At 35.0% G+C, this 26862-nt stretch overlaps 2 protein-coding genes across 2 annotated transcripts; one reads left to right on the top strand and one right to left on the bottom strand.

Moving 5' to 3' along the window:
- LOC129257577 (U6 snRNA-associated Sm-like protein LSm3) lies at positions 1-7276 on the bottom strand. Its single transcript, XM_054895939.2, has 4 exons — positions 6994-7276; positions 2965-3078; positions 2428-2523; positions 1-1429 (listed from the first exon to the last, which is right to left on the bottom strand). Exons 1-4 carry the CDS (start codon positions 7012-7014, stop codon positions 1343-1345), a joined length of 318 nt encoding a protein of 105 aa, XP_054751914.1. The 5' UTR covers positions 7015-7276; the 3' UTR covers positions 1-1342.
- LOC129257579 (DNA repair protein complementing XP-C cells homolog) lies at positions 7258-26369 on the top strand. Its single transcript, XM_064096676.1, has 17 exons — positions 7258-7506; positions 10272-12530; positions 12984-13107; positions 14095-14176; positions 14555-14712; positions 15155-15275; positions 16281-16373; positions 16721-17759; positions 18152-18295; positions 19552-19704; positions 20179-20236; positions 20570-20681; positions 21356-21445; positions 22092-22269; positions 22820-22913; positions 23872-23965; positions 25036-26369. Exons 2-17 carry the CDS (start codon positions 10301-10303, stop codon positions 25297-25299), a joined length of 5034 nt encoding a protein of 1677 aa, XP_063952746.1. The 5' UTR covers positions 7258-7506; positions 10272-10300; the 3' UTR covers positions 25300-26369.
- Positions 26370-26862: the final 493 nt, after the last annotated feature.

Here is a 26862-nt window from a genome sequence, read left to right as displayed (position 1 = left end):
TACATTTGCCATTATTTTATTTTAAAACATTATTTACAATGAAAAGTACAGGTACTTTAATACAAACCAAAAGATCTTCATACAAGCAAACTTTGTAGGCTCATATGTAACATACACATGAACTAACTTGGGAATGTACGGATCAGTCACTAAACTAAAGTAAAGTGGAGTTTATTTTGCCTGACTGCAAAGAAATAAATTCTTGTAAGCAACCAGAGGAATAATAGCTTTTGGTCCTCTCTATTAAGAGACCTGTAAAGAGGCCTAAGGCCGAACCAAAAGACAATGTTGCATCAACTTGGATTGGAGACCACCACTCCAAGCTAATTAGACTAATGACACATAATATTAAAATAAGTCTGTTAAAAAAATGTTTCAAAGCATTCTGATTCTTTCAAAATTAAAAAGTATTCTTTTTTATAGTTTATGTACTCTCATTAACACATTCAGTCATGATTTTCAGTAATGTGCCCAACTTAAAGCTTGACTATATATAAATATTGACGGTTTCTTTTGACAAATAAATGTATTTTGAAGACAAAGGACCGTTTTGAAAATGATTGATGATGATGATTTTAGCTAATATGAAATTTGTACTACCAAGTCTTACTTGATTTATCCATTCAATAATGTCAAGAAGTTTTAATCTATGTGTACTTGTGTACATACCTTGTAAAAGCTTTGTATCATTTTAAAAATATACTGAAATAATAAGTTTTAGAAAAATTATCAAGTAGTTGTCAGATTTTCTTATACTCTATACAGGAGCTACAAGATCCTTTCTGATTTTGAAGTTGTTTCATACTTTACAATTACAAAGCAAGGTCATCATCCAGAACAAGAATGACACATCCAGATGGAGTTAGATGGGGTTCCCCCTCTGTTTTGGTATACTAAATGTTTGTACAGTAGAATCTTCATATATGTCAAAAGATGCCTTAAAGACTTACATAATATCTTTGCCATTATTGTAACAAACACAGGTATCTTGATTGTGATTGGCTACTGAGCACTGTTACCATGGTAGTTGTCATAATGGCAAAATTACCATTGTTGTAACTCTTTATCAAACAGGCGCCAGAATATAACGTGTGTTATTTACATCTTCTGTGGTCCTCAGAGATTCAACCTATGCAAGAGTCTACTGTACATCTCTTGTTTTTTATGTTTGGGTTACATTTACTGAATACCACTGCACTTGAGTTTTTTTTACTTGCCTTGCTCATGTAAATGAATGAACACAACAAAACATAGAAACAAATACATACAATTTATACATCCTATTTCGAATAGTTTTTTATACAGAATGTTGGATGATGTCTACCCACTGACATTTGAAATGCTATAATGTTCCTGATCGTAGTGGAGGGGAAACAAGAATCACTCCATCACCTCTGACAAACAGCATCTGAATGGATCTTTTAGTACTCTGAAATCAAACAATTACAAACAAAATATTAAAAGAGGTTACATGTAAGTAGAAGTGTCACTTAGTCTAATGCATGATTGTCTAGTAAGCTCTCACAAGCACATGACCCCCTTTTCTTCTCTGATGTTTTCTAACAACAACTAAATCTAATTACCATCAAGCCTATGACCACTGATTTAATACCCAATTGGTGTCCAGCCATTGGCGAATGACCCAAACAAATAGACAACATTGGTAGTAGGCAAAATGATTTTAAGCATAATACACAGTATTTCTGTGTTAAACAATCTGGGAATTTGACCATCTACCAGTATTAGGTGGCAAGTGGCTATATATTTTCAATAAAAGGAATAAATTTTAAAATATGATCTATATTCTATACAAAGGGTGGTTACAGGTAGTCTGGTGTTCGATTCATAAAAAGTTTTCATTATGAAAATGAAATCTTGATATAGAATCCATTAACAAGATCATTACAGGCGGATCAATGACTTTCCTTTGTTTATTTAATTAATACTCAGTTTAAGATTAATATTCTTTTAGTAAACAAGGCAAACTCCAGAACATTTGTTTCTATATATTTCACCAACAAATCAACCTCAATGGAAAACATTGCAAGGGTAATGCAAGAAAGTGAACTCCCAATCTATTAGAATTTAAGTGGATGGGGAATGGATGTGCAGTTTTTTTACAATGACTTCAGGACAGTCCCAAGGTCACAGCAGGAACTTTTCTGGGATTTAGTTGTGTTTTTTTAAACAAGTTTTCACCAAGAAATCAATCACATAAGAAAATATTGCGAGCAAATTTAGTCAAATACAATTGAAATAAAAGTGGATGGGGAACACTTAAGCAGTTATTTGACAATTTCTTTAATGACAGTCTACATCTAGATGCCACAGCCAAAATTTTGAGATATCTAGTTTATATTATTATTTGTTTTCACTTCACCAATAAATCAATCACACAATAAAACATTGCAAGTAAATATGCCTTACCTTATAAATTTCTTCATAGGTTTCCTCATCAATCTCCATGGTCGTCACAGTTTCTTCGACATCACCAAGAATCATGTTGAGATGTTGGTCATAAGCCTGATCACAAATAAAGAAAAGACAGTTGCAGATATTCAATGCTTGTGCATTATTATTGAATGAGCTTATATTATCACACTAAAATTTGCCATTGTAGTGATGCCGATCCTACCTCTTTAATTGTTAGAAATTTACTTAAAATTCTTACAGGGATCTGAAATGAAAAGGTGACCTGAGTAATACTGTAGCTGCTTTAACTCTTTCTTTCTGTGCATTCCATCTACATGTATGTTTTTTTATTACCAGGTAAGTAGTAAGTACCAACTCCCCTCCCCATTCGGCCATTCCCCCCCTGGAAAAACACATTAAAAAATGAATAAATGAATAAAATAAAAAGAGTAAAAAATTTACAGCTCTAACAAACATAACATTTGGACTTTCGAGATTTTTTTTTAAAATGGGGAAAAATGATGAAAGATACAAAGAAAGAAATATTCTCACATGAAGTTGGCCTTTGAGTTCCCTCTCATTTCTCATCTTTACATAAATCCTTTCATTCAGACTGAGTCTGATGAGATCTAATGGTTCTTCCACAGTGTTAGCTGGTTGGGTGGGCTAAAAGACAAAATATTACAATAGGACATCTATTAAAATCAATTCACACAATAAATTATATCAGTGCCTACATGTATGTGACCTAAATGAAAATTACTGTTGACAATCTACCAGAACAATTTCAGCATGCATTAAGTGTGTAAATGTGTCCCTCCCCTGTTCCATAGATCCTACAAAGGAAAACAGTCCATCCCTCGGATAGGATGTTAAATGGAGGCCCTTGTAAAGGGGAGTTCCCACCTTTGCACGATAAGAACCCACCGCACTATCTATTCATATAAGAGTAGGGACATCCTGGTGTAGTCGGTGGATCACCTGCACTCCACCCAATCAGTTATATTGGGAGGAGAGACCTGCAGGTTATAGTGATTCAGGTCGCTTTTTGCATCCCAGGCAAAGGTGACACCAAACAAATAATAACAGCCTTGCATTATTAACTCAATTACAATATAGCACAATTTTGCATAAGAGAATGCTACAGGATTCAAGTCATGTGAAACAAATCTTAGCAACTGACTGTACGGTTGATTTGCATGTTTTGGTTGCACAATGATCATTGATCAATGCATTATAAAGCACAAAACCCTACGATCAGACATTAGAAGGGTACTCCAGGCTAAAAAAAAATGATTTGAACAGATAAAGACAAATCAGACAAACAAAACACTGAAAATTTCATCAAAATCTGATAAGGAATAACTAAGTTATGACATTTAAATGATTTGCATTATTTCAGTGAAACAGTTCTATGCATGTCTATTCATGAGCAAACTTAGGTCATATCCCCCCTTGTTCTTTCATATTTTATTAGATGAAAATGTGTCCATCAAGAACTAAAAATATTAGATTGACACCTGATTTAACCCTAAAATGGCCGGGGGGGGGGGGGGTTGAATCAACCCCCCCCTCAACATTTTCTGCGATCATTCCGCCGCGCGAATTTTTTTGACCGCGTCACTCGCAGAGTTTATACTTTTAAGTCTCGCGCATCTTTTTAAGACCAAATTTACGATGCCCGGGTACGCGGTTCCAAAATTATGCAACATTTTGTAAGTGCATGTCAGACCAAAAATTGTTCCAAAACGTGATTTTGTGTACAAAGTCAATGCAAATTGAGTTTTCTCATCTTATTCATGAAGATATGATTATTTTTACTTTAAACAGCTGAAAGCAATTGATTTTAGCATAATTATGCTTCAAAAAGGTTGTGCAATAATCTGGTGGAAAAAAAACAAAGAAAAACAAAAGGTTGAAAAACAAAGAAATACATAAGAAATTCATAAAACAATAAAATACATAAGAAATTGATTTCCAAACCAAAGTTTTTTTCAATTGCCATTGTTAAGAATGCTACAAAGAATATTTTTACCAAAAATTAGCATTCTAGGAGTTTTATTTAGTGAATTAGAGCAAAAAGTATGATTTATGCATAAATAAGCATAATTAATTCATATAAAATAAAATCTCATTATTTTGGAAAATTTTACCATACAGCCTTGTAGATTACATCGCACACTACCAGCGTGCAAATTTTTGTGGCGCTCGCGCGATCGGCGGCCGAGATCTCAGGGGGGGGGGGGGTTGAATCACCCCCCCCCCCCCCCCCCGCCACAGAACAGCCATAAAAGCCCGGCCTAGTTAGGATTAATGCATTAGATATTCATTGCTGCAACTTTTTTTCTTATCATTCACACAGGTATGAACATATTAAATACCGGTAATTATGATTTCATGAAATAAGATTTTTTTTTTTAAAGGAAAGCCCACCTAATGAATAATCATGACAAAGTACACATTGTTTTTTAAAAAATATTACCAAACTTTAAAATCAATCATTTTTTATTTTTTATCAGATTTTGATGAAATTTTGCTCTATTTATTTAAATATATTCATTTTCAGCCCGGAGTACATGTACCCATTAAGCTTTGAGAATGTGGCAATATTTGGCTTATTTTCTATTGATCTTTCTCAGTCAGTTTCCACTACTGTTGTTCTGTATCACATGCCTTCATGAAATAAAAAAAAATGTTGGTGAAGGTGTGAGAAAAATCCATCATTGAACTGATTGAAGATTAAGAAATTTACAAAACTGAAAAGTTTTTGATTTGTGACATCATATATGAGCAGCTGCCCCTTATGCTATGTAATGCGTAAATTTCCATTTTTGATGGTTCTTGATAACTGATTTCTGCTATTTACTTTTATTTTCATTTTTTTTACACATAACTTTTTGTCACAGGGAAAAAAACACACGGGGGCGGCAGGCAAATTCGCCCTGGTAATGCCTAAAGTCACCCCCGAAAGCACCCAAAATCATGCTTTCGGGGGCGGCATAAAATCTGGAAGTTGCCCCCGAAATAATTGCCGAGTGATATACTGGTTAGGCCCGCATGCTGCGCTGCTAGCTTAGCGTCCCCGGCCTAAGCCGGCTGGAACGCACGAGGTCCTTCCGTAACTATGATAGTGAAAATTTTCTTTTTATTGCATTTTGAAGGTAACATCCTAAATTTACAAGAAAATAAGATCGTGAACTCTGAACAAAATCAGTTTTTTTTTTAATTTTAGCGTAATTTTCAGCGACCCCAGTTCTTAAATCTGAACTAAGCTTTCAGGTGCTCTGGAAATATGCCGTGGATTCCGAAATTAGGATTTTCAGCAGGGATTTTTGGTGAGTAACAGTCAGTGCCTGAGTATACATGTACCGTATTATTGGCACATATGCGGTGATGATTGACTGTGAGCTGTGCTGTGTTCAGTGGCTGCGCTGCACTGGTGTAGCTTAGCTTGTGAAATAAGTTGGTATGTTGACATTAGCTGTGAGGCTGCGCTGCATTCTATATTTCATAAAATAATTTTCAATGAGTTTTTATCAAATAAATTAAAATTTATGAAAACGATTACTCGAAGTACAAATTCTGTTCAAAATTTGATGAACTTCATCCTATTCAATTTGATGGACAAAATTGTAAACTTTAGAACTAGAAGGTACATTTATATGAATACACAAGATATAAAAATAAACATTAGATCTAAATGAACAACAAGAAATTAAATAATCATTTAACAATTAATAACAATGAAGAAACATAATTCAATTAAATAAACAATGTTATTGTTAAACATTAAATTAATTTGTAAACAAGCAGGATAGGTGAATTGTCCTGGGTAGCACAATACATACAACATATTTAAAAAAAGTGGAGCCCCCGAAATGAAAAAAGTAGCCCCCGAAAGGCAAATATGGTAATGGAGCCCCTGAAATTTTTTTTTTTAATGAAAATGGAGCCCCCGAGTCCGAGAAAAAAAACTGATAGAGGAAATCATTTTTTTTTTTCAAAAAGTGGTAGGGAGCATTAAACTTGCCTTTAGTTAACGTTAATAACGTTATTTTAAATATTAATATTTAAAAAAATAAACTTAATTTTCAAAATCAAAACAAAGTTCATTTTCATCTCAACTCAGCTCAGCATGCAGCTCAACTCAATTTTATTCAACTGTCTCAAAAATACATGTAACTTCATCCAAAAGGAAATTCAGCCCACTCAGAGACATCTTCTGTCAATCACCAGCAAACACATGAAATAAATAAAAAAAAAAACTCATCTCGCACTGTCGAACAACTAATCTGCGGTAGGCCTACCCCGGGATTTATCTCCTGTGCTATTCGAAATACAATTTCACAAAACCGTGATAATCCCAATTGGACTACGTGTGCATAAGAATCGCATGCGCTCGTACTGGTAATGATATACAGTACTGCCACTTTTCGACGCAAGTCTATTAGTCAAGTCCGCATCCGCGTCGAACATCAAAACTTGACACTCAAACGCCGGCACTAATATAATCACAACCGATATAACATTTATCCACTCAAATAAATAAATAAATTAATTAATTATACTTCTAATACTCACAACTTCAGATTCTTCCGCCATAGTTGCTCCACGCGCGTTGACCTCAGCTCAGGCTTAGATCTACTCCAAGGCAAACCTCTTTCTTTTGGAAAATATTTCATTTGGATCACCAAATTTTAAAAAGAAAAGCAAAGAAGGAATTCAATATTTTTTATCTATTAAACTTTATCATAGATATTGATTCAATTGTTAATTTTATGGTAATTGATAATGATAATGGTTGTCTATTAACTTTGAAATGACCAGGAGAGAATTCCACAAGACTAGCAAAATGAATTATGCAACAACAACACCACATGCTCGTTGTTTACACAATCATAGTCATAGAACACCACGCCACGGCACGGGGGATTCAACACCACTCGCGCTCTCATCGCGTGCAAAGTCCAACTGACAAAATTACACCAATTCCAAGGCCAATATTCAGAGGTTTTCCTGCCACTTAAAGCTAAATTTTTAGTGAAAACAGCTGAAAATAAAACTAAGCATCAAGATCGAGAACGGTACATGACGGTAAGTTTAAAACTAAAAGGAAGGATTAACATGATTAACGGTTAAAACCAGGGCCAGGGCACTCATTCAATGAACAAGGTTATGATATAATGGGCCAGGGGTTAGAAAATTAGACAAGTAATAGAATCAGACTTTCAATTTCATGTCATGACTTTTCATTTAACTAATTTAAGACTTTTAGTTTTAGTTCAGACAGGGTACGGCACTAGTTTGAATTTAGTTTATCTATTCTAAGTATAATTATTATATTACTTTAGTCTTTAATTAAGTTTAGTTAGACTCGAGTCCATTGAACTCCATTAACAACATGATTAAATGAAAAAAAGGTATAATAACATTAACAACATCAAGACAATATCAGGATTTAATAATCTAACGTTACCATGTTATGTTACACTGACACAGGTAGATCTAGACTAACTTGCTAACAAAAACCAGAGCCATGATAGCTGCAGCCCGGGGCCGGCAGTGCAGTGCTGTCTTTCCCAAATCCCCCTGTGTATATAAAAAGTACTGCCAGTGCAACCGATAAAATGTGTGTTTGTTTTGAGCGCAAGCGATATAAATTATAAAGTGTGCATGCTTGCAGGATGCATGTGTCCGTTAATTGACATCATAAACCTTTACAAGTTTTTAGTATTTACTTATTTTTCATGCGTGCGTTCGGCTTCCTATGTAATGAGCGTACTTGTAAATTGCAGTAAACGTCAATGATTGATTTCTGAGTAACATGAAAATAAAACATATGAGCATGCAGTCTTCACATTGGAATAGGAGTGGGCTATAAATGGATGATTTTTGTTTTTACTGTGGCAACAGTTTTTTTGTGTTCCTTTTACCTTATCTGAACATGAAATGACAATATTTTTGGTCTCGGGTCCAAGAAAGTGTGCCGGGCCAAATTCCAAAATGGTTCTTGGATATTATACGATACCAGTTGAACAGTAGCAGGCAGCTTATATAGCTATATTGCTTTTATTCCTCTAAATTGGGGTTTATGGATATTTGCGAAATATAGCCTATCTTATCAAATAAAAGAAAATGTCATTTATCCATAGGCTATATACATGTATATATATATATATAGGGGGTATATGGTATACAATGCACTGTGCATACTACACTGCATATATCCATGCATTGACCACCATGACATATGACAAGGCCTGTATATAAACTATAGTCATAGAAATGAGCTCCTAAGGTTTAAAATTAGATTGTGAATTGTGAATTTGATTGCTTGTCAGCTGATGTACATGATGAAACCAGCAACGTAAATTGCACATAAATATATCATATACATGATATATGTACATCACATTTTTAGCCATATCTTCTTCATTTGGAGGCTTTTTTTAAACCTGGTTGTGGTGTCTAACTGGCCTATGTTTATGGGGTCAGGTAACTATCATGGTAATGCTGATCAACAGCCAATCAGAATCAAGGATTCCATGCAAGTTACCATTAAGTTAAGTTAACATAATTGTAAATTTTTATGCATGGGGCCCAGAATAGCTACAGTGTAAATGCCATGATGTGGGGTTAATTACCTTTCTCCGCCCCCTGAATTAGCATTTGATCAAACATGTCCTCAATTTCTGAGACAAAACATATCTTCAATTTCTGAGGCATCTAATTCTAAACCTAAGAGCTCATTTCTATGACACTATAGTTTATACAGGCCTTGTCATGGTGGCCAATGCATTTATGCAGTGCAGTATGTACAGTACATTGTCTACTGTATAGCCCCTATGGATAATTGACATTTTTTATTTAATAAGATATATTTCACAAATATCCGTAAAACTCAAAGTAAAGGAATAAAAGCAGTATAGCTCTATAAAGCTGCTTGCTATTGTTGACCTCGTACTATCTAATATCCAAGAACCCCAAGACGATAAAACCTACTTTTTGGCTGAAAAAAATGCTATAAAAATGGGAAAATTTAGGTATAATTACCTTTTAACTCTACAAATAATGGCTTATAAGTACTATTTATAGGAAAATCAAATTGCCTGCCCCCAAAAACATATGAATAGACACCAAAACCAGATAAAAAGACCACCAAATAAAGAAGTTGTGGCCAAAACTGTGATTTTGGGGGGTTTTGGCGGCCATTTGGGATTTTGGCCCGGCACACTTTTCTTGGACCCGAGACAAAAAATATTGTCATTTCATGTTGAGATACATTACAAGGACTAAAAAAAAACTGTTGCCATATTGAAATTACAAAAAAAGTATTTTTGACCCATGTATAGCCCACTACTAATTGGAATTAGTATGTACATGAGATATGCTAGACAGCTGAAATCCAATATCTGTCTGGAGGGAGGAGTTTTCATCATCATCATCTGTACGGGAGGGTAGGTAGTCTCCCGGTCGTAAACACTTGATGCATGATTAAAAGTCTAACAAGTACAGTGCGGGCGTGGATGTCAGACAATTTCAAAATGTTTAAAAAACATTTTTGTACTTTTTTTACTTAAATGAGGTGTAGTGAAGAATGAAGCAAGTTTAATCCAAAGGACCAACCAGCGAAACAGAGACTGAAGCTAAGTTTGTATATATAATGTAGTAAACCAGAATAGTTGACCAACCATTATATGGGAATTTTATTTTTAACAAAACTTCAGAGAGCTATTGGAATTTTAGTCTACTTATACTCTGAAAAATCACTTTATTTAATTGTTGCTTGAAGTTTATTGTTAAAACTTATCTATCCTATCTTTGAACAATTTTAGTGTGTCTCCTTTCTTGATCTTTAGACCTGAACAGCTGTTCTCTTAAGAGCACCATGGCCAAACGCAAGTCATCTGGTCCAGTGAAGACATCCAGTGAACTCAGCAGGAAAACAAACACTGAGCCTAATCTAAAGGTCAGAGGTCAAGTCAAGAGTCAAGTAAAAACAAATGAAAAAGATACAAAGGTCAAAGAGAGGTCAAAGGTTAAAGACAGTCAGAACACTTTAAGCCAGGATGAAAGGGTAGCACCTGTTGAAATCAGTCAGAATGGACCAAGGAGAGGTAGGAGTGCAAAATTACAAGCTGTCAAGAAAATGTCAACTATGCAGGAAGATGTAAAGAGAACAGAAGGCATTGAGGAGAATGAATCAGAAGATGATGATTACGTTAGTTTGGATTCAGAATATAATGATGAAGAAGATGAAGATGACTTTGAAGCGACACCTCCATTGCAGAAGAGAACATCAAATACAAGGCAGAAAAATCATGGAAAAATGAAATCCAAAGATAAAAGCAAACAAGTAACTAAGGAACGTAAAGTAGTTCCTGTTAGACAAAGTGAGAAAATCTTTGAGGAAAGGTACGTCTGCCAAGCTTCACAAGAACAGTTTCTTTCATTAAGTGACAGTGGTTCTTCTTCAGAAGATGAATCAGATTTGGGTGAATCAAAACCTTCGTCATTAAAGACAATCCCTGATAAATCTGAAATTATAAGTGCCACATCTCAAAAATCAAAATTGAAGGAGATGAAAACAGATGGGACTGACTCTTCTCTTGTAATACCTTCTCAGCCTACAACGAAGTCAATGTTTGATGATTTAGATGATATACCAGATTTCCAGGGCTCTCAACCAGGGAACAATCAATCCTTGTTTGATGATGTAGAGGTGGAAAATAATCAAAAGGAATTAATCCCTCAGGTAGAAAAGACGAATGTGAAATCAGTGATTAGATCACAGTATTTTGAAGATGATGAGCCAGGAGGTGCTCATGAGGAAGTCTCACCTCAGGAAAAAGAGGCTGATGTAAAACCAGTGATAACATCACAGTATTTCGATGATGTTGATATAGAAAGCGATCATGGGGAATTAACACCTCGAAAAAAGACTGTTGCAAAACCAGTGGTAACATCACCAGTGGTTACATCAGATTATTTTGATGAGTGTAGCAGTCCTGATTCGAAACACCTTTCAAAAATTAAAAACCTGAGGAAGAGAAAGCTACATGTAAGTGATGCAAGGTCTGTGGTCAAGTCTACTACCTTCAATGAAAGTGACATTTTGGAAAAAGATGAAAGTGATTTTGAAGAAAGTCCTCCTGAGAAAGCAAAGAAGCAGCCGAAGAAGAGGATTGCCAAAGTTAAGCAAGCCTCCAGTGAAGAAAAGAAAAATGAGAAGCAGACCAAGAAAGATGTTAAATCCGCTTCTTCAAAGAAAGACGATCACACAAAAAGCTATTCTAATACAGCAAAGAAACCAGTTGTAATGCTTGAAAGAATTACAGCAAAGAAACCAGTTGTAATGCTTGAAAGCAGAAAAGGGGGCTTTAAGGGAAGTCATCCTGATGTGAAAAATGGTTGTACCTCGGGTAAAACAGCTACCATTAGTGAGGAAAGGAAAAATGAGAAACAAAGCAAGAAAGATGTTGATCCCAATGTCTTACCTGCCATGTCAAAGACAAGAGGTAGCACTAAGAGCCATTCTAATGCATCAAAGAATCCAGTCGTAAAAGCAGAAAGCGGAAGAAGAGATATGAAAGGTGGTCAACGTGATGCGGCAGATGATGCTACAAGAGGTAAAAAAACAACCGTAAGAGAGGAAAAGAGTGAGAAACAAAGAAAGAAAAGTAGTAATGCCAGTGCCCTGCCTGCTGAGTCAAAGAAAAGCGGTAACATGAAAAGCCATCCTAATACATCAAATGTAGTAAATTCAGATAGCACTAGAGGCTTTACACGAGGTCCACCTGATCGAGAAGGTAGCACAAAAAATGTCACAAAGAAGAGAAAGCTTTCCACTGTAGTGAAAAACTCCTCAACGGGTAATGTCAAGAAAGACAGGAGAGGGGATAGAGACGGTGTAAGTGAACACATCAGCAGCCCTGCCAAAAAGAGGAAAATGTCGACCAGGTCAAAGAGTTCCTCAGCTAATACTGTTAAGAGAGCAGGAAGAGACACAACAAAGAGAAAGATGGCAACTAAGAAGGAGGAAAAGAAGATGGAAATAGAGGTGAAGGAGGAGGATGCTGATATTTCATCTGATGAATCAGAGTGGGAGGAAGTGGAAGGTGAGATCATCCAAGATGGATTTATAACGATTGATACAGAAATTGACATAAAAATTGATATTTGGGATTCAGCAATCTTACTTGATAAAATGATGAGGCATTTGTTATAAAAAAAAAAGAATGATATTGCTATAACAAGTTATTATGTGTATGCATGCATATTTTGGAGACATGCTCTGCATGAATTGAAATATTAAGACATATGTGTCAAATTTATTTTTGTAAAATCAAATTCATGAAATCCTAAGTTTTGTCCACACATTTTAAGTCTATAATGTTAATGTGATTGTTACAGTGGCAGTAAATGCATGTCTAATTTTCAATGCTAAACAACCCATAAGTGACTTGTTTTGTTTTGTTTTTATACTGAACATAAAATGTGTACATTGGAGACTTTGCTGAAGCATTATTAATGATTAATTCAATGCAAACTATTCTTTATTTCTCTCCCAGACACACCAATGAATGAAATAGGAGAACCAATGTTGACGCCAAGTCCCAAGAAAGCTAATGATCAGGAAGTATCCCTGGAAATTGATATTGATCTACCAGGAAAATCCCAAGCAGGAAAGAAAAAGTAAGAATACATTAAAACAATATAAATAACATATTCAAATTAAATGATTTGATTTTGATCACGATCCAAATCCAATGATGTTTGCAACCATCATCATCATGCTAATTGGCAATTGCAATAGTTTGTCAATCATGCCCTGCATATGGTACATCTAATAGATTCCAGCGAAATAAATTGGGATTTAAATAATGAGATGAAATGTCTAGAGGTGTGTGGTGTTACTGGTGTAACATTTCAACACCTACAACATTACAAATTATCCTGCTCTTTCCCAAATAACCCTATCCAAAAATGATTTCTTCCATTTTTTGGTAAGCTACAGATTGCACTTTTTGTGTGTTCTTGCTTATAAAAAATCTAAAGTATCAAGATAGATCTTATTAATTTGCGTCAGTGGAAATCCCACTTATGAATACTGGTACAGAAATTTTCTTTTAAGTATTCAAATAATTGTCACATAAGTGTTTATTTGTATTTCATGACAATCATTTTAAGTGACTAAAGAGTTGCATCAACATTGATAGGCTTTTGAGAGTTGTAACATTAAATTGGTGATACCAGGCCAAATAAGTTTGTTAGCATAACATTATTTTCTTGTAAATTGACCTAATAGCAGGGAATAGAGTAATCAAATGTATTTCTCTTGTTCACATGCAGAGTTACGACTCCTAATCATTTTGAAGAAAATCTATATTTCATAACGGAAAAAGAATTTCCCAACATTGCATGTGAAAAAAAGACACTTCTGTCTGTGTGGGTGTTCTTATATTTGAAATTCCTATAAGAAGTTATGCTACGGTCACGGATACCTTTACGATAGCCATACGAACAATTATTTTACATAGCAATTGTTTGAAATCATTTGAAAGGTGTTCATGAAGGTATTTTTTACCATAGCATGAAGGCTAAAGTAAATACAAATGTATTCACATTCATATTGATTAATAGTTATTGTTTTTTCGCCTTTGAATTTCTCTTCATATCTAGAAAAAGAGAATATGATTGGGCAAATTATTTCCAATGGCAAGTCAATAAATATAACAAGGAGAGACAACTCTTGCTACACAAGGTAAGGAAAGCAATGCAGATTTGAATTACCTCATATTATACTTATAAGGAATTTGTGTCAAATAATTGTCTAAGTTAGCCAAAATTAGAATTGAATAGATTAGATTTTGTATCATTGTAATTTGTGTTACTTCAAAAGAATATTTTTCAGTGACAGCAGACAGGGAATATAACCTTCCTTGCATATTTAATTTTCTCGATTGGTCAATAATACAGGTCAAGAAATGAGGGTTACAGCACTTTATGACACTGTTTCCTGAGCTTTTTTTGAGTGAAAGATCAATTGAAATAAAAGTTTTTAAATGGTTAAATTGTATGATTTCTGCAAAGGAAGCAAAATGATGATATAATATTTTATCCTTCTTGCATGTTGTTACAGTCACACCTTGTACTACTTCTCACAAGTAGTTTCCATAGCAACAATATATGTAACCAGATAGAGCTCCAGTGCTTGGCTCTCTCCATAATCCCTTCTGAGCTTGTATCCAAGAGACCAAAGCAACTAAACATCAATTATCTCACCAAACTTCTTGGCTGGTAGGTGGTCATTGTTATCTAACATTCTATACTCTTGCAATGGTTTTGTGTTCCTTTGTGAAGTGAGACAATTGTTCAAAAGTCGTCTTTGAGTATAGCTAATCAATTTATTTGATTTCCAACAGAAATATGTCATCATCATTTAAATTTGGATGATATATCTTTTGCATGTAATTCAAAATATAATAACAAAATAACATTAGCTTACTTGGCATCTTTATTTTACCTTTGCATTATAAAGTTAAATTTATTTCATGAGATCATTAGATATTGCTCTCTGATATCTAGAATCCAATTGCTGGGTGATGAGTAAAGTTCTTAAAGGGTCTGATATGATAAGTGCTATATAAACACAGAATATTATTATTATTCACATTGCCTGTGATCTGTTTTTATCCTTTTACTAATGTACAAACACTGAATGATGTTTTGTTTTTACAAGGTTCAAGAATAGTTTTAAGATCAAATCTGATCTGAAGGAAGACTTGACGGCATCACTTGAAAGGATTCTGCCTCCCATGTTTGAAAAGAGACAGGCTGCTTCAGAGAGACAACTGGTTCATGTAAGTTAGGGTTTAGATTTCAAAGGACAAGTCCACCCCCAACAAAAAGTTAAATTGAATAAAAAGAAAAAAATCCAACAAGCAAAACACTGAAAATTTCATCTAAATCCGATGTAAAATAAGAAAGTTATGGCATTAAAAATTTCGCTTAATTTCTCAAAACAGTTAAATGCACATCCTGGTCAGTATGCAAATTAGGAGACTGATGACATCATCCACTCACTTTCTTTTGTATTTTATTATATGAAATATTCTCCTCATTGTCAAGTGAAACAACGATTAATTCCTCCCAGAACATGTGGAATTAGCATTGTTTAATACTATATGTTTCAGTCAAGTTGGTCCTTATTGTCAAATCTGTAGAAAATGAAAAATCGTATAATTCAAACAATAAAAAAACAAAAGAAATCGTGAGTGAGGGACATCGTCTGTCTCATTTGCACGTCACTGAGTTGTGCAGATTACTGTTTTGTGAAAAATAAGCGAAATTTAAAATTGTCATCACTTATTTTACATCCGATTTGGATGAAATTTTCAGCATTATGTTTTCCTGATTTGTCTCTATTTATTCAAATCAACATTTTTCTGGGGTGGACTTGACCTTTAACTGTTTCCTTACCTGGTATCATGAAAGGAGATGTTTGCTTCAAATCTTATAGCTTTACAGCCAATTGGTCTAATACCACCCCCAGGGCCTGTTGCATAAGGGTAACGATTATGGTAACTTTGCCATCCAATGGAAACTACCATGGTAACAATGCTCAACAGCCAATCAAAATCAAGGATGCCATGCGAGTTACCATTGGATGGCAAAGTTACCATTCTTAGTAACTTTTATGCAATGGTTCTTGGGATTTATTGCAGAGTACTTCATGAAAGGTTTCATTGGGGGAGTGTCATGAATCATCTTATTACTGACTTCCATCTAATCGGATGCAAGGATCGCTTATAATGTTGCTTTGTGAAACAATCTTCTGAAAGTACTTTTGTTTATTACCCCGACAGATGTTTGCAATTATTCTGAGGTGCCTAGGAGTGGATGTTCGTCTCATTTTCTCTCTCCAGCCTCTAACCTTCAAGGCCAAGAAACTTACTAAGGTAAATTGGTAACAATAAATCAAATACATGAATATCATAATCATGAATCACCATAGATGTATTGATATTTGGTGTAACATTAATTTTGGTAAGAATTGCATTGACTTACTACCAGGGATGTAGCAGAGCCTGGCCTCAAGGGCACATTTTCGGTCTTGGCCTTGGCCTCAGGCTTGTCAGGTGTTCAAAATCTATAGGAGATGGTTTTCTCCAGCAGCCTTGACTGGCCTTGACTACATGCCCTGCTACATTGAGAATAATAATTAAAATTCCTCATTAGAATTTTTTTTTATTTGTACTTCTGGTCGTAAGTTTCCATTATGTATTTCTTTTCTTTCTATGTGCAGAAATTCAAGAGAGAAAATGCAAATGCTCCCGTCAAGAAGCCATCTGGTCAAAAGACAATGCAGGAACAGAATGAAGTGCCACACAAGCAGTTGGGCTCTTCTACTAACATCTCATCTCCCACAGAATCAGCTGAGTCACCCAGGAAACCAGCATCAAGTAATCCTACATCAAGTGCTCCAAAGACCCATTCCACAAAGACAACACTTCAGAAATCTAAACAACAAGCTACTAAATCCTCCTCAAGCAAATCATCAGCAAGTGCTCCTCTCATATGGTCACCTTCAAAAGATGGTCTCATGCCCAGCAAGTCATCATCCCATTCTTCATCATCTACTTCTTCCACAAAGATTCGGTCTATGCCATCGGGCACAAAGACAGATTCTTCAAAGTCCGGGCAGCCAAGTAGCAAGGGTTCCTCAAAGAAATCATCAGCAAATGCACCAAAGACACAGATCACTTCATTGAAGCCAAAGGCTACCTCTTCCAAATCTGTTGAGAAAATGGGAAAAGTACCTAGTGGGAAAGTCATAAAGGAGGAGAAGGCTGCAACAAGGAAAAAGCCTGAGAGTTCAGTGGGACTTAACATGAGTGGCAATATGGGTAAGAAAGGAAAAGAGAAACAGGAGCCAACAAGTGAAAGACATGCTCCTAAAAGAAGTCTTAGGGCCAAGAACACCTCCAGAAGGAGGACAGCTTCAAAAATGACCCCACAGTATGATGAAAGGGATGACAAGGAAGATGAATCTGATGATGATCATAGCGACTATGAGGAGGAACTCAGAAAATATGTATCTAAGAGGAAATCAAGGGCACCATCTGCCAGCGGATCCACCAAAAAGAAAGCGAAGATGTCATCATCGGTGTCCACCATGGAGGAAGTGTCATCCGATGATGATTTTGAAGTGAAAGTAATGAGTGTCACAAAGCAACCAAGGAAGGCTGAAACTACGAAGAATGAAAACAAAAAGAAAGTCTCAAGAAGAGTCTTGTCATCTGATTCTGATGAAAGTATTTTATTGGTGGACATCTTGGACCCAGGTTTGTATCACAATACTTAATGAGAATTACGTGTTTAAAAGCCAAATTTGTATAAACTATGTGTATTTGGGAGATTAGGATGGTCAATTGATGTGTTATTACCCTGTCTTTTAAATCAAAATTCACCAAAACATGCTTGGTATCAGCTGACAGATTAAAATTTACATAGTGACACTGGCGTAAATCCAAGCGTAGAACCTATTGTCAGGAGGGGAGGATGATCTATTGTTTCATCCCCCCTTGAAAAGTATGATGTCACAGATTTGCATCAATGCATTGTGACGCAATGAGTTTAGAGGAATCAATGATTTTACTGTCATGAACATTATTAATGAAATATAACTTGGATTATTTGTCCTAAATCTTTGGAAAACATGTTACTCTTCACACAGGTTCTGATATCTGGCTTGAGGTGTATCTGTCTTCTGAAAAGCGTTGGATTTGTGTAGACTGTGTGAGAGCACTCATTAACAAACCTGAGATGTGCGAGAAGAAAGCAACTGAACCAATCACATATGTCATCGGTGTGGAAAATGGTAAGAAGATACTAGAATCTATGAAGGAAGCCGTCCCTTCTTTCTCATCTTTTACTCTCACTTGATCCCTGCTCTTCCTAATTCCCTCCTTTCACTTTTCTTATTTCTCTTTACCAGTTGCTTCAAGATGTGTATTATTGTTAAAACCAAACTAGCAAAGTGAACTGTAGGTAAACTGCCGATTCGTCCATTGCCAACTCGTCCACTCATCACATGGTCTACCTTCAATAGTCGAATGCCATTCCATCCATCATCATTTCGTCTTAACAGCCATTTGGTCCACTAATCACTTTGTCTAATCTCCAGTTCGTCTATGACCATTCTGTCGTATAACCAGTTGGTCTAATACCCATTTTCTTTTTATCCATTTACCGCAATTAACACTTAGTCAAATAAGACCAAATGGTATATGGACTAAATGGCTATTGGACCAACTGGTTATGAGATGAAATGGTGAGTGGATAAAATGGCAATTAGTTGGTCTACTGATGGTAGACCAAATGATAGTAGACGAGTTGGGAATTAGACAAACTTGCATTAGACCAATCGGAAATGAACCAAACTGTGGAGTTGTTAGAATTGGGTTCTGTATATATGAGTAGTATTGGATATCTAAATGATAGCCAGTCACAATCTTAAGATAAGATGCATTTTAGTTAAGAAACAATCTAGCAGCATTCTCATAAACTAAGTCATGGCCTTTATGAACCTTCGATACTATAAGCACTGGCATGTAGATTTGGGCTCTGGGGGGAAGGAAAGAAAACTAAAGAAAAAGGGTTAATTATGATATTATTTTTTGAATATTTTGAAATCTGTCACAAAATTAGGTTGTCATATAAAAAAAAGGTCACAACTTCACCTTGCCGCTGAGTTGTGACCTGCAAGAAATTTTCCCCTGTACATAATGTTGTGCCCCCTCAAAGTTTTTATCTCATTATGCTACTGACTATATGAATAATCATTTGCCACCAGTAGAGCAGTGGGGATTTGTCTTTAGTACAAACGACTTCTAAATATCCCTAGATCCTCAAGAAGTCTTTATTAGAGAGAGGTGTTGCAGCCACACAAATGTTTGACCTCTTGAGAAGAACAGGTTTACCAGAGTTTAATTAATTGTTTGTAACTTAAAAAACAATGATTATAAGCTCTCTTTTTTCCAACACATGAACAGATGTCCAAGAATTTGCTTGAATATTTAGTGATTTTAGTTTACTCTTTGTATATTTTAATGAATCTTTTATTCGGTATTATAGATGGTTGTGTGAAAGATATCACCAGAAGGTATGCTTCCAAGTGGATGACTGAGACTCACAAATTGAGACCAGTTGATGAATGGTGGGAAGAAACCTTAACACCATACCAGAGTTACAAGGATAGAGACAGGAAAGAGGATTTAGATGTTCAAAGTATGTGGAGGAATTTTGATTTCTTATTTCAAAATATTTCATTATCTCTTCTCTTTGTTGATTGTTTGTAAAGTAAATTTCATCTTGAGGCATTTTTGTATTACAAATCATGTTCAAAACCTCTTAGGGTGATAGATTTTTAAAAAGGGAACTGTAGAAGCCAATATTTCTTCAAAAGTAGAGTTTTACAGATTTATATTAATTTGCATGTTTTTTTTTTATTTTGGTAGTTTTCCTTATACTTTTATGTATGGTATTGATGCAAAGTAAAAGTGGATTTATTCTTCACAGTACACACACATAATTTGCAAAAAATTCTACCATTATATTATTAAAGACCACACTTGGTCATCAGCATCCCATACCATAATGAATCACTTTTCAGTTTCTTTGATAGCACTTTGTAGTTTGAGCTAATATTTCTTGCAATAAAGAAAGGACACGCTACTTTATTTCTTTCCTATTTCTCCTCAGATAACCTCACAAGCAAGCCGCTTCCTACATCTGTCGCAGAATACAAGAATCACCCACTGTGAGTATTTTCATAATGCAAAATTAATTGTTTTCTCAAAGAGTAATGTGCAATTTTGTGTGTATTATTCCTTTTGAAAAACTTAATTACTTTGTGATGAAATAGAAGGATTCATTGTAGTTATTGTACAATGTACTTCCAATAGTGTATAATATGAGATGAAGTTAAAAAAACTGTAAAAATTTTGAGATTTTGTTGATTGAAATTTCTTGCAGATACAATACATCTCTTATATTTGTCAAATAACCATGGAATATGTTTTTGCTTTTGCTTATTTGTATATTTCAAATACTGTTATTGTAATGATATAATTCATGTTCTTGATTTATGTAGATATGCCTTGAAGAGACATTTATTGAAATTTGAAGCTTTGTACCCAGAATCAGCTGCTGTAATAGGATATTGCAAGGGAGAAGCAGTTTATTCCAGGGAGTGTGTACACACAGTCAGTATTAAATCCTTGTTAGCTTTCAAAGATAAATATTGTCTTTAGTTAGATACTCTAAAACTACAATTTTAATTGATTATGAGAAATAAAAATACAAATGCAAATTCATGTGTGAAATCATAAACATGCTCAAGTTCATTAAAAAAAAAATCATAAAACTTTTAATTTTTGTCTAGCTTGTATTGAATTTAGTTTTTTCACAAGTAGGGTATTACATGTGTTTCCTTATGATTTTATTTTTTTTCTTCATTGTGTACATATATCTTTGTTTTTAACTTTTTTTTATGAAATTTGACTTAAAAGATGCTGCTGAACTTTGAAACTACATGCCCCCATGTTTTTATGAATTTGATCTCAAATGCAACTATTTCTACAATGTGCCCCTAAACTGTCATTAACCATATCTAGCCACTTGGTGGGGGGTATTATACTTCTGATTATATGCATACATTAATTAGCATAGTTAATTAATTCAAAAGACATTAGAATTATTTTGGAACAATTAACAACTCATTATTGTAGATTATGTTGTGGCTGACATGCATGATCTTGGGGAATAATAAGTGCCTCCAGTATGCAATTGTAAAATAACCCATGCTATGTAGGGTGAAATGAATTAGATTCACTAACCTATTTCCTAACGTTTGTATATTTGTTTGTATGCTTAACAGTTGCACACAAGAGAGACATGGATGAAGGAAGGAAAAGCCACCCGCATCAATGAGAAACCATATAAGATGGTCAAACCAAGACCTAAATGGGTAAGGAAGCTTGATATTCATTAAAATAAAAGTGAATAGTGCTATGTGAAATTAGGTGCATATTGATACACCCAAAGCCCTGATGTTTGGGGAGATATATTTGGTCTAGTAGTTTTTATTGGTTTAGCAACCCAGGGGGCCATTTCATAAAGCTGTTTGTATGTTAAAAGTGACTTTAAGAACGACTGGTGAACCTTTCTTACGCACTAAATAAACACCAAATGAACATTAATGGTGAATATCATCTACCACAAGAAAGGATCACCAGCTATTCTTAAAGTCGCTCTTAACTTATGAACAGCTTTATGAAACACCCACCAGTGCACTTTGCTGCTTACCCTCCATTCATGATATGAGTTGGATGAAAGAGCACAAATTGATCTTCAGTTTTTTAGTTTGGTACCAATTTGTATTGGTAGCACTAATAGTTCTGTAAATGGATAATTTTTACAAGTGAACAATTCATGCAGAATGCCTAGGTGTATGTAGATTTTTTACTCCAAATGAGTGTGTATCACTTCACAACCTCATCAACCCATGTAGCCTGTAAAGTGAATATGTTCACATAATACCAAATATAACATGTAAATTATATGCATATAGCAGCTGCACTATGTGAAAAGACTTCTTATCATTATTATTACAGAAAAAAGGAATAGGTATGATCAAGACAGAAGAGAGTACCCTGGGGATATTTGGGGAGTGGCAAGTTGAAGACTACATTCCCCCTCCTGCAGTAGATGGCAAGGTGCCTCGTAATGAGTATGGAAACGTGGAACTCTTCAAACCTACCATGTTACCTGCTGGCACTGTTCATCTCAAGAGTAAGTGTTACAGTCAATTGCCGTTGTCTCTATCCCTCTTCATGGATAGGTGGATTGATACATGATAGCTAACGATGGACTATTTAATGATGGGTATCTTGGTTTAGACAAGTTAAAAAATAGCAATAGAAGAAATCTTCCAGCTTGGAAATATGTGTTTAACTGGCTTGATTATTTCTTCATCCCTAATTATATGATCCCAAACTGTCTAAAGCCAAGGGATATATATTGATGATGGCTGATATTGTGGCATATAGAGTACCGAAGTGTGACATCATCAATTTTCACTTTTTGCATTTCACCGCTCTTTATACCATATTGTGGTAGAGCATGATGAAAAAAACCCAAAACCCAAATTTGATGAGAATCGGTCCATGGGGCCCCAAGATATGACCTCATGAATACATAATTAGCCCCATTGAAGTAAAAGTATTATTGGCCTGGTTCTAAAAGTTAGGAACCAGGGGTGATATTCTGAAACGTAAGTCCAAAATCACATTTCAAACTTTTCATTCATTTCTTTTTGTTTTTCTTGTCAATGTTGGTATAGTTGCAGGATTGAACAAGATTGCCCGTAAGCTTGATATAGATTGCGCCCCCGCCATGATGGGATGGGACTTCCATTCAGGTTACATCCACCCTGTGTAAGTCTTGAATAAACTGTCAGCAGTAGATGGGAAGGATGGGTAGAGACTCCCACCTTTGTTGATTTTTACACTTGATTTAAGAAAAAAAAAAGGAGAAGAATGCAATATTGGTATGGGAAAGAGAGGGTTGGATCATGAATGGTGTTATTCATATTTCCTCTCATTTAGAATGCAAATGGATTCACCTGCAGGTCACATTGTCACCCCCCCCCCCACCCACCATTACCTTGTTGTCTTTGTTCGTCGTATAGTAAAAGGGAAGAGAGAAGTTGAAAAAAAAGAGTTGTCAAATATCAATGCCACAGATTGAACGTCAATTTATGATTATCAGGAAGTGAAATTATCAGGAAGTGAAATTCTCATTTATGTAAAGGATGGAATGGAATTGATATTGCAAATTTAAGGTTAGTCATCAATTATGAAACTGGAAATTAGAAGAGGTGAAAAGTTCATGATATTAGCAGGAAGCAAAATAAGAGGAAGACTTACCAGAGGAAAGGAAGAGTAATTAAAGTTGAAAGGTGCACTTGCCAAAGTGGGATCGTTGCATAAGCAAATTGTGCTAAGAGAAAAGTGACAGTTTTCAAAGTAAGAGGAGTACCTCCCAGGTTTATCATTCGCCATGTGCAATGGAAAGTGGTAGATAGACCACTATAAAAAGTGTAGAACTAACATGCACTGTAAAGGACAAGTTCACCTGTATAATGTTCAAGCATTTGTCTGTACCAAAATGGGTGCTATTAGAATAACTGATGAATGTCTTATAAAGTTGTCCTAAAGTTACAAATGACTTCATGCAAGACTTGTTGCTCTTCTGTGTGATTTATGATATATCCCTATGTAGCTGACTTATGAAACATCCACCTGATTTTTTGAAATGCTGTTCTCAAATCTTGATTTTTAAATTCATTAAATCATTTCTTTCTTACTTTCACTTGTTTCCATGGCGATATAGATTGGATGGATTTGTTGTCTGTGAGGAGCATGTAGAGGTGTTGGTTGCAGCTTGGGAAGAAGATAGAGCAGAACAAGAGAAGAAAGAAAAAGAGGTAAAGTGGTCTTTCATTGACCTTTTATATATCTGCCTGCCACAAGTATGTTGTCTGCCCATCCCTGGTTTATTCAGATTGAATTTATGTTGAAGCCATGATCTTTTCAACCAATGCAGTCAATTGCCACTTGGTCTCATTCAGACTTTACCAAATGGTATAATCCCAATTAATTTACCTAGTTTCAAGATATGATTTTAAATTGTAATGCATTAAAAAAATTAGCATATGCTGTGAGATTTGGGGAGACCATGATGGTAAGGAAGTTATCCAAGTCTACTGGGAATCACATGCACTACTCACAGAAATGAAAAGGGCTACACTCATAATTTAGATGCAAGGGCATCTGAGAAGCAGACCTCTGCAGTGGGCTGTTTTTATTTTCCTAAATAACATGAAAAGAATCAGAAAATTCACCATTATTATTTTCTCCACAACAGTAGTTATCCTGTCATTCCTGTGCAGCCCATTTCCGATTACATCTACTTTTTAGTCAGAACATGCCCATTTTATATAATTCCCACTTGGTCTAACACTACTATTTTATTAAACAAACTGGCAATGCCCATGTAGTTAAGAAGAAAACTAATTATACAGAGTGGCAGCAAGACAGTTTTATTATAAGACAAATATGAAGTGGGTATTAGACAAGGTGATGATTAGTCTTCCAAAACACAACTGTCCAAACACAGTTGCCCAAATATAGTGGTATTATTGAAATTAGTCTTCTTGATATTAGACCAAGTGGACACAAACCATGATTCTGCTCACACAGGAACTGTCGTAGCTCCTGAACTTAGGCATAGGCATAAAATGTTTGTTTTGATGGTTTTTTTTTTTTGGGGGGGGGGGGCATAAGTATGTGGTTGTTTATGTATTTCCTTTACTTTTTAACACCAATGTTTATGACATTCATTTTTGGCAATTATGAAGGTATAAATTTTCTCTCTAGTTTAGAATCGATCAGTTTTTGTCCTTAGATTTATCATCAATTTATGATTCTCTCATTCTACAGAATACAGAATCTGATTTTTGTTTTTCACTTTACTTTTAACTTTCCTTTTGAACAGAAAAGGGAAGCCAGAGCCATGAACCACTGGAAACTCTTTATCAAAAGCCTGCTTATCAGGGAAAGACTTAAAGAGAGGTATGGCAAGAATGATCCCAACTTAGACTCTCCCGGTACATCGCAGCAATCAGAGAAAGAAGGAAGAAAGGATGCCAGTCCAGTGAAGGCCTCATGGCCTGAAAACAAGATGACTGCTTTCACAGGTGATGAAGGAAATCTTCTGCCATTCGAGAAGAAAATAAGTAAGAAGAAGAAAAAGCGATAGTTTCTGAAGTTCACTATATTCAGTGGTGTCTTTCGAACGGTTGTTTTCATATGTTACCCTCCCATTGTATTCTTTGTCAGTAATATGTATTTGACCTGACATCATAAGTGCCACAAGCCATCATTTGCTGCATAAAAGATCAGGACCAAGTATCCAAAGGTAAGCAAGCAATTAGAAAACAGAAAAAAATAAGCTTGTAGATTGGTTGTATGCAAATATTGTTAAAAAAAGGATTGGTAACTGATGGGGAGAGTTGTTTCATTTATCCACTTGATTGTAAAACTTTGTTAGGGTATGCAGGTACGCATTTGGGTACTTTTGTTAGGTACATTTTCTGTCGGCTTTGTGAATATTGAAAATAAACTTACAGACCTTTTTCACATATGATAAGTTTTAATGACAGTATAATCAGGTGTAAATAACCTCAGGGGAGCTGTCTGTGATTCATGAAGTGTCCTTCTGAACGTTATTCCTATGAATTTTTCTCTGATTCGAGATCATAGCTTCCTTGGCTTTGCAGTACAATGAATGTTTATATTTTAAAAATATGTATATAATGCTTATAAATTAGATATATTTTGTTATATCTTAATGGAAAATATGAGCATGAGTAAAAAAAATTGAGTGTTTTTAAATGATAATTATGTATTTACTTTCAAAGTCAATTAATACAGTACTGTTAGTGTACTAGATTGTGTGTGTGTAAGGATACTAAAATGGAAGTGGATGACTGTCGCTCTATTTTGTATCTTTTATCTTATATGAGTTTGAATATATTAACATATTTTATTTAACCTATGTGCCAAATACAATACATGGAAGCCTGTGTATTTTCAGATAATCATTTAGCTAATATTTACGTCAGTGATATAGATCATAGAAGGTATCGTGTATTATGGTAGGTGCTGTAAATGTGGAACTAAGTATTTACATTGAAAACCAGTCAGAATACATTATCATGTTAATCAAAATAAATATTTAATTTGTCAAACTCTTCACAGTACACACAATTGCATTAACATAAACATATGATGACATTTTGAATAAAACATGGAGTAGCATATTTTAAACTGCCAATGTGCCATCTTTCTTTCATGGGATTTGTGTTTCTCCAATGAGAATTTCAGTGATTTTCTCTTAAAAATTGTGCATTCTTACTATCAGATTCAAGGATCTTGATAGCTTATAACAGTTTTGGCAGTGGAATTCACTGACCAAGGGGACTGTTTCATGTAGACTTACAAACTATGGTACCTTTGTCATTATGGCAACTACCATGGTAACCTTGATTGTGATTGGCTGCTGAGCCCTGTTACCATGGTAGTTGCCATAATGACAAAGGTACAGTAAGTCCTTTATGACACTCCATGAAATGTCCCTTGATAATCATTGATGTAAAATTTAAGAAACCTGTTTAGGTGCAGAAACTCATTATTATAGTCTAATACATGTACTTGGAAGACACATAGTGATAATGAGTGAGAGTAAGCACTTATTAATAGGAGCTTTCAGCCATACTAGCCTTCATCAGGCCTACTACAAACATATAATAGAATGAACATT

The sequence above is a fragment of the Lytechinus pictus genome, chromosome 3 (genome assembly GCF_037042905.1).
Source record: "Lytechinus pictus isolate F3 Inbred chromosome 3, Lp3.0, whole genome shotgun sequence".
NCBI classification, from domain to species: domain Eukaryota; kingdom Metazoa; phylum Echinodermata; class Echinoidea; order Temnopleuroida; family Toxopneustidae; genus Lytechinus; species Lytechinus pictus.
Note: the sequence above shows the minus strand (reverse complement) of the source record. Positions and strands in the feature narration are given on the sequence as shown.